The 13507-nt window shown below is 39.6% G+C and overlaps 1 protein-coding gene across 10 annotated transcripts in view; it reads left to right on the top strand.

The window, feature by feature from the left end:
- FGR (FGR proto-oncogene, Src family tyrosine kinase) overlaps positions 1 to 13507 on the top strand; it is a 2305304-nt gene that overhangs the window by 2018053 nt on the left and 273744 nt on the right. For all 10 annotated transcript variants that reach the window (XM_044084628.1, XM_044084601.1, XM_044084584.1 and 7 more), the window contains one exon: positions 11220 to 11369. In XM_044084628.1, the coding sequence (XP_043940563.1) occupies positions 11220 to 11369 (150 nt within the window). The remainder of the gene's footprint in view (positions 1 to 11219; positions 11370 to 13507) is intronic.

Here is a 13507-nt window from a genome sequence, read left to right as displayed (position 1 = left end):
CATCCTTCTCCAATAACGGGAGAATGGACTGAAGGGTGACCATCCGGAACTTGGACTTCTTTACAAAATGATTCAAAAGGCTGAGGTCCAAAATGGGCCTTACGTCCCCTGTCTTTTTTGCACCAAAAATAACCTTGAGTAAGTTCCTGATCCGATCTGGTCGGCGGGGACGGGCTGGATGACCCCTTTTCTTAGCAGCTTTGAAACTTCTATGGCTGCCAGATCCCATTGACTGAGTGGCACATCCGGGATTCTCCTTGTAGGAGGAGGGGGCTTGAAAAAGGGGATGAGGTAATCTCCGGTAACAATGCGAAGCACCCACTGATCCTTGGTTATTGATTCCCAAGCCTGTGGGTGTTTCGCAAAACAACCCCCGACTGGCTCCGGAGAAGCACAGCCGGACCACATCCTAGGGACGTTGAGGATAGGAGGAACCACGAAAGGATTTGCGGTCTCCAGAGTTACGGGGGCCTCTGCCACCTCTAGGACGGCGTCTTCCTGAGTCCCCCCCGCCTCTGGAGGGGGGAATCACTTGGTGGAGTAGAGAAGAACTTTTGGGATTTCCTGAACCACATTTTCCCTCCTCTCTGGGCCTTGGGATAAGGTCTAGAGGGAGCGGAAAAACGGGCCCCAACGGCAGTCAAGGTCTTGCCCTCCATCAAAGGGGGCGTCGGTGAAGGAAGACTTAAAGGCCTCTGCGAATGTACACAAGCATAACCAGGCCTGCCTCCTAAGAGCCACTCCTGTGCTTGCTGCTCTACTCGCCCCTTCGGCTGCATAGGAGATGAGCCTCATGGACGAGTTGACAATAGAGGTCAGGGTAGTCATCTGGGCACCTACAGTCTGTGCTAATGCCTCAGGAAGGTTAGCTGCAAGGGACTCTCCTAACTCCTTTAGGAGGTCCCTTTGGAGCCTTGTGAAATGACAAACATAGTTCAGCGACCGCATGGTAAAGGTCGCTGAAGAAAGGGTACGCGTCCCGTACCTATCCATGCTCCTAGAATCCTTATTAGGAGGATGAATAGACGTTGAAGCCTCTGCCACGTACTGCTGAGTGGCAGATGCCACCACCATAGCATCAACTGCAACACCTTTAGTGAGGAATTCTTTCTGGGGAGGAGCTGAAAGAAACTTATTGGGCCTGGCGGGCACCGGTTCTGCTGTGTCAGGATGCTCCCACACCCTTCGAGAGATTAAGTCCAATAATTCCTCAAAGGAAGGAGACACCCAGGAGGAGGAGGGCTGGGCCCCAAAGGCCTTGAGGAAAACTGACTCCTCAGTGGAAGGGGCTTTGGATTGCCAATTGCCTCTCTGTCTCAAGATCTCAAGGATATCCGAGAAAGAGACATCATCCGAGGACGATTTAGGGGACCCTTCCGCATCCTCGAGGTCAGTATCTGAAGTGACGGATTCATCCTGGGAATCGATGTGCTTCCTCTTACACAGTTTCTTCCTTGGGGGTTCATCTGAAGCAGATTCGGAAGGACCCCCCCGGAAGAAGGGAACCCCCCAAGGGGGTATCCTCAGGCCCCAGGGCCCCACTGTCACAGGAAAGAATGTCTCCAGAGGCACCAGTACCCAGAACTTGGGATGGTGGGGTAGAAACCTGCTGAACCGGCAAAGTCATGGCCAGCGCACTCCTCATGGCCTCAAAAGCAGGACCTCCAGACTCTGCAGAGGGCACTTGCTGAGAGACCACAGCTGTACCCGGAATGCCTGCGGCAGATGCTCTGAGGGGAAGACTGGGCATCAAAGAGGTGAGCTCTACAGTGTTGCCCTCGGCCCCCGCCGAGGAAGACCCTGTACCAAACCCTGACACCAAGGACAGGGTAGGAATGAAAGTCGGAGCAGAGGAACTCCGAGGGGGTCCCAGCTCCGACTGGACGATTCCGCTCCGTTCCACCTGCACCAACTCCAACGGCTCCAAGGGGGTTGGAGGAGGAATCAAATGTATGGGATGTGGAGTGGGCTCCGAAGCCGCGTGGGCTGGAGCCGAGATCATTTTGGTAAAAACTGGGGACTGGAACAGCCTCTGGATAACCCTATCCAAATCCAAATCAGATAACCTAGAGGATTTGGAGGAAACAGATTGGGGCCGAGAAGACATCTGCCTCGGCTCCGATAAGGCAGGAGATCGGCTCTGAAAAGGTTCAAACACTGTCGGAGCCGAGACCGGCACCGGCTGCAACTGTGTTGGCGCCGAAGGCAGCTTCAGAGCCGAGGGGGAAGAGTCTGAGCCGAATACCTCCAACGACTCTGAGATCAATGGAGCCGAGGCAGGTGAATGGCCTCTCGATGCACTAACCTGCGGCTCCGAAACCAATGGAGCCGAGGAGAGAAGCACCGAGGCAGACTCTTCAGCCATCGGCTCCGAAGCCATTGGAGCCGAGGAAGAAGAAGTCGAGCCTTGTTTCTTAGTTGTATCCGACGGACTGGTCGGAGCCAACAATCTATGCTTTTTAGACGCCGGGCCCAACGGACTGGTCGGAGCCGACGATCTCTTCTTTTTGGAAGCTGGAGAAGAAGCCAAAGCTTCTTCAAAAGAAAACTTAACCAGACCCCTGAGTATCAATTTATTTTTCCTCTCCTGGAGAACCCTGGAGGAGAAAGCGTGACATACACTACAAGAATCCTGTAAATGTTTAGGGCCTAGGCAGTACACACAGATAACATGGCTGTCTGTAATAGACATCTTATAATTATATTTAGTACATTTCTTAAAACCCGACTTTTGCTCCTTAGACATTTTGACAGAAAAGCACAGGTGACTAGCAATAACACAAAGGCAGTAACTGAAGTATGGGCTAAAACCCTCTAACTTAAATGGGCTTAGCCCGCCACAACAGTGAAATAAACAGAAAGGGAAACTACGTGGGCTAAAGCCCTCCAACTTAAACGGACTTAGCCCAAAACTAACTCTGTCACACCACAACAGGAAAAAAATAGCTGAATATCCGATAAGGGAAAAAACCTAGAAAGTTAAACGGGCCTTGCCCAGTCCACAAGAAGCGCAAGAAACAATAAAATTACATTTTTCCCAAACTAAACACAAACACTCACAAAGCTGTTAAAACAGCTGTTTAATCAGATTCCTGACAGAAACCCTATACAAAAAAGACCAAAAGGTCAAGAAAATCACTTAGCTCCAGCCAAGTCGAGACCACGTCCGTCTTGAAAAGCGGCAAATGAGATCTGGGAAGCAGGCGTGGTGCATTATGGGATAAGGGGTAGCCCAGCCAATGAGAGACTTCATTCTAGTATATAGTGGCCGAGTCGGAGCCGACGGATCAGCTCCGAACCCATCTGTTATGAATGTAGCGAGATAGGATCCCATTACATCAGTCTTTCCAGTGGTTAAAGGCCTGTCAGAATCTTGGATTGATCAAGAGTCCATTTTGTAGATGACTGTGTAACAGCACGTGGTGCAGTGGTTAAAAAAGAAAGAGGCATTAAATATGGGGAAAAAAAATACTCTGAATTGCTACAATAGTACAGTAAAGCAATAAATGTGATTTTTGGTTAGTATAAAATTCAAATGAAAATCAATGCTGAGCTAATGATGCAACCACTGAGGAAAGCACCAGTTGCTCTTAAGAGAAGACTAAAAGCTGAGATAAATTATCTAATGGAAATTGAAATAGTTTCGAAGATCAAGACTCCCACTGAGTAGATCAGTTCACTTACGGCAGTGGCAAATACAAAATGGAATCCTAAGACTGTGATTTGATGTCTCATTTGAATAAATTGATTAATGTGCAACATTGCAGCTTACCAACACAACTGAGCAATTGCTATGATGTGTTATTTCCTGAAGCCAAAAACATTATCAACATACCTCTAAACTGTCCAGATATTCACAGTTGACTTGTTTTTTTTAGTCTGTACCTTATAGAATGTATTGATGACTGAAGTCACTAATGACATGCAGTTGCATTTCAGACTTCATATTCTTCAGAAAATACATACTGAAGCTTTACCTGTTATTCTAGCAACTTTCTAAGTGTATTAAAGCAATATTTAAATTCTGTCCCTGATTTTGACTGTGTCATCAAATGATTTTTGCCTTTGTCCAGATTTCTTGTGCCTTAAAGTTGTAAGGTATGATTGTCATGGTTCTACCAGAGTACAGTGCTAAGCTGTGTCCTTTCAGCAGTTCATTTGGGAGACATTGTTGTCTCATCTTACCTTTCTGAAACTGTTTAGCTCCAGAGATACTTCACAGAAGTTGTTTGAATGGAAGGAAGATGCCAGAGGTTTTCTTGATAGTATGTTGGCCTGGGACATTGACAGGTTGCATAAGGTATTAGTTGAAGCATTGAAATCCACCTTCAATGTCATGCTAAACAAACAAAAGTGTCAGTAAAACATATGTGAAGTTGCATACCTAGGAGATAAACTGCCTGCATCAGGCTCATTTTTCTCAGTTTCTCTGCTCATGAATTCTGGACAAAGCCAAAAATAATGCAGGAATAAAGGCCCCAAATAAGGGACAATTTAAGTGTAACTCTACTTCACTTAAAAGTTAACAGAGCAACATGATGTGCATCCATATTAATTTTCTCAACAGTGACAAGTATGAAACTCTTAATGCCTGACATTCTTGACTAACCATAATCCTCAGTAATTTGCCAGAAAATTGAATACAGCAAAACTATCTTGCAGATAAGAGACAGCTCAGAGGTATGACCTTGTGAAGATAAGGACAACAGAGGAGATGTCTGCATCACAGAGCAGAGCAAAAGTTTAAAGAGCATTTGATGAATTAAATTATATAGAGAAATGTTTCACATCTCTAACCCAATACAAACTCCCTAAAAGTTTCCTGGAGGTTGGAGCCATTTTACCATAGAGCCAAGAGCAATTTGATCAAAAACACAGGATTTAAATTTTATAGCCTAGCTGGCAGTGGGTGCATTATAATAATATGCCTGAGGAGAAGTATTGTTTCAACAGCACAAGTTATTCATTTGAGAAAAGTTTCATAATTATGTGGATGGAAAACCTAAGGTGGTTGAGACTGGCAGTAAGCAACTAAGAGAAATTTAAACTAAACATTAGTGATGTACTGCTATATAGCTGACACCTACTATCATATCTCTAACCTAGCATCGTGCCTTAGTGGTAAGATATCTCTCTGTCATAGAGACAGGTTCCAAGATTCAGTCCTGGCTTCTCATGACTGTTTTTGTGGAGTTTACATATTCTTCCTACATCTGCATAGATGTCTACTACACTCTAGTTTCCTATCAGCCACCAAAAACATGCTGGATGACTGGCCACATTAAATTGTCCATGTATGTTGTATTTACAGTTACTTTTATGGCCTAGTATACCTCTCAACTGTTCAGATTTTTGCAGAATGTCCAGATGTTTTACTCATATTTGTGGTCCATTTCTCATAAAATTGTAGTTTTCTGGCAAGTCATTGAGGACTGAAGACAGAAAATAATGGCAGACATTTAATTTTCAGACTTCATATCCTAAAGAAAATTCATGCTTATGTAGAATCTGTTACTCTATCAACTTTCTAAGTTTGTAAGAACATTATTTAAAAAGTGTCCCTATTTTTGGGCCTTTGTCCCCCATTATTTATGGCTTTGTCCAGATTTCTTGCTCAAAGAGGTTGAGACGTATGTGTCCTAGGCTGTGGATGAAAAGCATCTATCAATCAGCCAGTTAAAAGATAAAATAAAAATAAATAAATATATGATTTGACTCCTAAAAAATAAGTATTCGGTAGCAGCACACACTCTTAGCAAAGTAGTTCTGTTTTACTCATAACCCATCACTAAGCAAGCTGCTTGGATGTACATGGCCTGTGTTAAATCACTGATTCCAGTAGCCAGAACCTGCCAAAGAAATAGCAAATAACAGCTGCAGGAGATCATTAAAAATCGATGTCACTTGAGGATGTCAAACTGACAAATCCAGATTAAAACTTGACAGCGAGATATCTGCAGGTAAATGAATTTTTCACAATGTGTATGAAGATGTTTTCCTGCAATGATGAGATCGCAGCTCATCAGGCTCATTCATAATAGACATTAAGCCACTGAGAAATGTAAAACATGAGCCCGAAATGTCATACATTAGTCACCCATGAATAAGAACATTGGAGCATTTGTCCAGTGATATTAAACATGTCAGAAACACAGACACAAGCAGCCAAAGAAGCCAATGATTATATGTTTAAAAGATCAAGAACTTTACTGGAAAGTAAGAGTAGATTTGTTTCATTAAAAAATCAGGCTATTTAAATCAATAAAGGACCATCATGCAAACTGTCATGAGATTGATTTCAAACAAAAAGACAGCTGGTTCTACTATGAAATGTTTATACATCAGTGTGCTAAAGGGATGAAAAAAATTCCTAAAAGTAAAAAGGGTGAAAAAAATAACTTTTACCTGTTTTTGTAGGCAAGCCCCCTTGCACCCCCAATTTTGGGGACAAGTCCTCCCAGTCAAAACTGATATATACCAACTCCAGAGTTGCACCATCTCAAAAAAAGGGGGAAATCTCCTTAAAAAGTTAATCATTGCCAGCATACAATTAGAAACTGCACTGACAATGATTTCCTACGAGAAAAAGTATTGGAAGTTATGCCGTTCATATTTTTACTTTTTTTTTTTAGATCTACTGAAGCTTGAGTGATTTCACCTCAAGCATGTGTGGGAAAGCAACAACAGCCAAATACGTGTTTGCCAAGAAAAAAGTCCCTCCTTGTTAGATATGGAATTTCAGTAGCTTTTGAAATTATACTGAACCACAGTTCAGCAGCTCTGAGTTTATACTGTATAGGTATTTATTTTCACATTTCCATAACTTTAGGTCCATGAATTTGTTAACAATGAGGACAGGTCTCAGCAAGATGTTGGCTCCTCAATTCTCATACAGTCACCTGGAGGAAACACTGCTAGCTGACAGTGCAGAGAATCAGTGTGTTAATAACGAAATGCCTATGAGGCCATCTGAGTCATAAATAGCACGAAGGAAGATTTTCCCTCAACCCTGTAACAGAGTTTCATTAAAGTGTGTTCGGTTTTCTTCAGATAGTTTCCAAAAATGATTTCTGCCACATTTACATGTTCTTGAACTATACCTTTCTGAGCCCAAAACAATTAGTCTGCTCTTCCTACAGTTAAATGATGTAGCAGAAACCAAACGGTGCAGGTGAAACCAAATGGTGCAGGTGCAACCAAACGGTGCAGGTGAAACCAAACGGTGCAGGTGAAACCAAACGGTGCAGGTGCAACCAAACGGTGCAGGTGCAACCAAACGGTGCAGGTGAAACCAAACGGTGCAGGTGAAACCAAACGGTGCAGGTGCAACCAAACGGTGCAGGTGAAACCAAACGGTGCAGGTGAAACCAAACGGTGCAGGTGAAACCAAACGGTGCAGGTGCAGACTAGAAAAGGACTGTTTAAAAAAGCTGCTTGCAGTGTTTGTTGATGCTATGCAACTATTGTTCCAGGTTTTCATAAGATTAAAAATGTACGATGTGATATGCAGGGAAAATTTGTTGCGACTCACAAGGGGTTGTATGTGCTATTAAATGTTCTTGTAATTTATTTTATATTTGTGGAAAAAAGGAAAGTTTTATCTAGATTAAGGAACCATTTGAGAGATACCAGGTTTGCTAAGACTGACATTCTTTGAAAAAACATTTTAACATACCATAATAAAGATTATATTCAATTGTCAGCTATTGTTTTATTGCAAGTATCTAAGTCATTTCATTTCTATTCACTGACATAGATTATTACAAAAATACAGCAGATGTACTTTAAAATATGGAACTTTAAGACCTAGAGGTTTAATACCTTATCTAATTGATTTTTGGTGTTTATTGGTTTATTGGTTTATTGTTGCTTTATTATTTATTTATTTGGTTTTGTTGTTATGTTTCTTCCTTGGAAGCTGATTTATTCTGAAGCGCTACAAGTAAGCAATGAGTTGTTATACTGAAGTAATGTTACATTAAACGTTTGCTTCTTCACTGCCTTTGTCATTTATTTAATTTTATCACTTCTTGTAGTTCATCAGCCTTGGTAATCTGTAAAACCAAAAGGCTGGTGTTTCCTATGTGTCCTTCAAAGGAGTGTTATTCAAACTGACTACTCTTTGGTATCCATCCATGTGGTGTCCTCCTAATGAAAATTGTTCAAACTGAGTATCCTGTAGTACTATACAAAAAAGTTAAGAGTTGTTAATTCTAAAGGACTATTAGAAGAATGCTAACTAAATATTTTGAATATTGTCCTTAAAGAATCATTATGTACTGTACCAATACAGATCATACACTGTTAACTCTATCTAAGCACATTCTGTTTAAAAGGGAACACATTTCAAGTTCTCCTTCTGATTCCAAAAACATCAATAGCACTGCAGAACACAGAGCCCATTTAGCATAAAAGAGATATATACAGTGAAAACAAATCTGAAAGAAATGGACATGAAGGCATTAACACAAAAGAAAAATACATTTTTTGTTTGTTTTTGTTTTTTGAGTAAAAAAATTGATCCCAATTGATAAACGCAGAAGAAAAAGAGTGGAATAAATAGTAAAGAAATGTGGAACAAACAGGCTGGCTTTAAAGTTACAGCAGTCCTGGAGGGTTTGGACAAGAACAGAAGTAGTGTAAGGGATAACTGATTCAGATAGGGTTGATTAATTGATTAAACCCATACTGGCTATTGAAGAATGTAAGTTGTCACTTCACCTTTCTGTTAAGGATGTTATAACCAGTTGATTCTAAAATTTCACTGAGCTGGTAATCCCTAGTTTTGCCCTCAGGCCAGATGTTAAATAAGCTTAAAGTACAAAACTGAATGCTATTAAGAACTGGCAAGCTGGTAGAGAGGAATAGCAAAAGAACTGCAACATGCATGAGGATTGCACTAATTTGGATTTATTTATGTCTTTATCTATTAATAAAATGTGAAGAAAATTTAAAAAAAGGAATATACTGATATGCACCAGAAGAGAGCAATAGAATGCTGTCTTGCACGACTGTGTAGTAACTTCCATACAATCTTCTAAAATGTAATCCAAGTTTCTTAAATGCAGTTTGGTAAAGTAGGTTTATTTCAGAAGTGTTCTCAGAAATTTCTGTTGTTGCTCTTCCCCAATTCACTATAAAAATGCACAAAGTTCTGCAAATGTTATAAACTACACTGCTAAAAAATTAATTTTCATATGGTTTCCCTGTAAATATAAAATTGAGCTGTTTTCAGGAGGGCAATCCTATCCTTAAGCAAATTGTGCACAGATTTGCTCTCTAGATATAGGTTTAGAAAATAGCATCTTAAGTCTTCTGTAAGCCAAGATGCTTCTGAGAGATGCTAAGAAAAAATACATTTTGCATACATTTTGATGAAACTATTTGAATTTTTTTTAAACAGCAAAATAGCTGTTAGTTGAAAACTGTCCTTGCTGGATATATAATTTTAGTAAATAGCTAATGATATTTATTTATTTATTTATTTATTTATTTATTTATTTATTTATTACTTATTTCCTTTGTTAATTGGGCTAGGCTGACTAGATCATGGCAGTGGTCATTTTTCAGGAGCATCCCAGAGAGAAAAAATCTCCAAACAGACAGCAGAACAATAAAGGAAATGAAAATTTAGCAACATAATTACTAAAAACTGTACAATTGTCAGCTGTCAAGAATTTATATCATATAAGCACTTTTTCACATTACCAGTAAAATGGGAGGATCTTAGTGGGCTTTATCATTTAATTCAGTCATAAATAATGCTGATAGTTTTACCTTCCTACAGAAAGCATTTGTTGACATGCATTTATTTAAGTCTGTGTCTTCTCCTCTCTGCATCCGTCAACTCTTCCATTTTTATAATCATACCTGTTCATTTTCTCCTCCCAAAGAGCTTTTAAAAATGCACTGGAATTGCAGTGCAACCAAGCTGCTTATACCAGAAATGCAAGCTTGTGTGGGAATGCTAGTAATATTGCTTTGGGAATACCCTGTTCTTTTCTACCCGGACGGCATCATGAAGATGTATGATATATGCCACCTGTCAATACAATGGGTGTATGGTGATTTAAAAATACAGGGTGCTTCAGGAAGTGACTGACTAGGTAGGAATAACAGAAATTGGGTAGACTTCATAAGTTTATAGGCTCATAGTAAGTACTAGGCTAGCTTGTTAAGTACTAGGCTAGGTGGCTTGTGGGGCATTTTAAGACTAGCCAAGTTCCCTCAAAGGTGAGAATAAAACTATTTTCCTTGTGACAGTGAAGTAGGCACTTTAACCAGCATGCCAAACCTAAACCCTGAAAATTGTCAGTATACTGATTGTTAAATGAACACACACACACACACACACACACACACACACCAGCTGACAGCAGTGAGACTAGAACTCCTGCCTATCTACAGAACACAGTGCTTAACATAAGCACCAAAGCACAAGTCTAACTAGCTATCTACACAACACAGCACTTAATGCAAGCACCACAGAGCAAGTCATGAACATTGTGACAAAGTCAACTCTGAACACAGTTATACTGTTAAATGAGTAAGAGGCCATACACAAAAATGGACATGATAAGTAGTTATTTTGATTCCAGACTTAGAAGAATGCATAAAAACCCTTGCCCAAATTTCTGCATCTGCATGTAGGCCAATATTTGTATGTGTGACTGTCAAAATAAAAGAAGTGTTGCCTACAGTATTTTTCTGCATTTTCCAACAGTAATGCACGAAGACAACAATTATTCCTCCTGTACATCCCATTAACCACTACGGCAACAGACAGAGGAAATATTTTGCTAACCAAATGCAAGAAACACAGCTTGGTGTAATGCTTCAGCTTATTCCCAACAAGATACAGTGGTAAAAATAACTACAATAAAAAATGAAGTACACTGTGTATTGTAGTATATTTCATCTTGTTAACAAGAACTAAAGGCTGCACAGAATACCAGAAATTCTCCCCCACGCCCCAATAAGCACATTAGCCACACCTTGCTTTGAAGTCATCAGTCTTCCCTAATATTAATATAGGTCATATCTGCATTGAGTGAGTCATAGTACCACAGTTCACTTTACAAAACTATTTCTGTAGTTTATTTCAATGGAATATTTCACTCATTTGGAACAAAAAATTTAAAAAAAAAAGCACAATAAGTAATGCTTCTTGAAAGAAATTGTACATTGCTTTAAAGTTTTCATTTTGTATTTTTTTCTAGGTGCCTACTCATTGTCAATCAGGGACTGGGATGACAATAAGGGAGACCATGTCAAGCACTATAAAATCCGTAAGTTGGATAATGGTGGGTATTACATCACAACCCGTGCACAGTTTGAGACGATACAGCAGCTTGTTCAGCACTACATGGGTAAGTACACTTGGGTTTGAGTTCTAAATTTACTAGTTTTGTAACTTATATATATTATCTTAAAGTGTATGATAAACACAAGAATATAAACGGAAGCAGATGGCAAGTAGTCTGCTACAGAATAGTGTTAAGTCTTCAGATGTGCATTGATAAAGCTGAGCAATTATTTATGGCACTGACTGGATTTTACCAACTGCACCTGGAAATGATCCATATAGTCATTGATCGATCCTGATTAACAATTTAAAATAATAAATAAAAAAATAGCTAAAAACTAAACAAATATAACCAGTATTAGTTTTATACCATAATCAGATAGCAGAAGGTGGAAACATTTTCAAAGTTCTAACAAGAAGTGTAGTCCTGTACATATACCAAGAAGTTTAGAAAGTCTGGTTGTATATGTAAGGTATAAGCATGGCTTGATACAATGTATGATTAATGTTAAGTGCCAGACACAGAGCTTAGAGCACTTTGGTCAATTTACTTTACTTGACCACACAAAAAGAGCTTATCAAAAATTTTTTGATAATCCATATCTGTCCGTCTTCTTGTTGTCAGATGTTCTCATCACAGCAGTAGTGCCTGTGCTATTTGCAGGTTAAGGAAAATCCTGATTTTAGAGACTGTTACAACTCATTTAGTTGATGGACTGGCAAAAGCTTCTCTGACAAAGAATACCTGTCAGTTAACTATATGTAATAGTGATTCTTCTAGGCTCCACTTGTATGTGAATTCAGTAGTATGTACATGTGCACATACACACACACATACACATATATGTATAAAGATAAAGAAAGAGAGAGGATAGACAGATAGACAAATACATAGACATAATATATGAAGTCCAGTCATGTTTTTTAATTGAAAAAATTTACATCAGTGATGCATTCCACTGTTAGATCACATTGTAACTGAAGGGGATCTGAGGGTTCATTCCTTTCACTTAACACTGTGATCTGTCAGTGTTGCATTCTGTTGGTAGATCACAGTGTAATGGGTTGGGAATGACGGGTTCATTCCTTTCACTCACACTACAATACATCAGTGTTGCATTCCATTGGTAGATCATAGTGTTAGTGAAAGGGATCAGAAGATTTGTTCCTTTCACTTAACTCTGTGATCTGTCAGTGTTGCATTCTGTTGGTAGATCACAGTGTAATGGGATGGGAATGGCAGGTTCATTCCTTTCACTCATACTACAATATATCAGTGTTTCATTCCATTTGTTGATCATAGTGTTAGTGAGGAGGATCAGAGGATCCATTCTTTTCACTTAACACTGTGATCTGTCAGTGTTGCATTCTGTTGTTAGATCATACTGTTAGTGAAGAGGATCACAGGATTCAATCCTTTCACTTAACACTGTGATCTGTCAGTGTTGCATTCTGTTGGTAGATCATACTGTTAGTGAAGAGGATCACAGGATTCATTCCTTTCACTTAACACTGTGATCTGTCAGTGTTGCATTCTGTTGGCAGATCACAGTGTAATGAGATGGAATGGAGGGTTTATTCCTTTCTTTTACAGAGACCAAATGGAGCTGATAGTGTTTTGTCAAAATTAGGTTACATTGGGATAAAGGAATTTGTTGTTCCTCACCACTGTATTCCAGAATCTCACCATGTCATCACTCTGCCAAAGTATTCTTCCTTTTATGTGCATGCTTTTCTAATCAACATGACTTGAGTAACATTCAGTCAACAAAAGTGCCATTTGCTCATAAAATGTGGAACCACATATATGCATACACATGTGCTATTTAGATTGTGGAATTGTCAGGCTATCAACTTCAACTAGGTTTTCACATAGAAAAATGTATTGTAACTGTAGTAGATCAAGTATGAATGTTACTGCCTGTGAAGTAAGTGAATGCAGTGGATTTTGGTGTGTGGTATGTATGTATGTATGTATGTAATGCTGGGATTGTATGTGAGTAATAAGGTCTGTGGTGAGTACATATATGAATGTGCATGTGTCAAGAGTGTAAATTAGGCATAGTCTTTGTACTTTATGGAGTACATTTTTTATTTTAATCACTTGTAGCTTTTTAGTGCTGTGCTATGTTTATAATTGTCTAAAGTAATGTCTCTAAAAACAGGTTGGTAACTTGCTCACAGAGAGGATTGCTAATCAGA

This window comes from Protopterus annectens, chromosome 1.part1 (genome assembly GCF_019279795.1).
Source record: "Protopterus annectens isolate FY-2018-M chromosome 1.part1, PAN1.0, whole genome shotgun sequence".
Lineage (NCBI taxonomy): Eukaryota > Metazoa > Chordata > Ceratodontiformes > Protopteridae > Protopterus > Protopterus annectens.
Note: the sequence above shows the minus strand (reverse complement) of the source record. Positions and strands in the feature narration are given on the sequence as shown.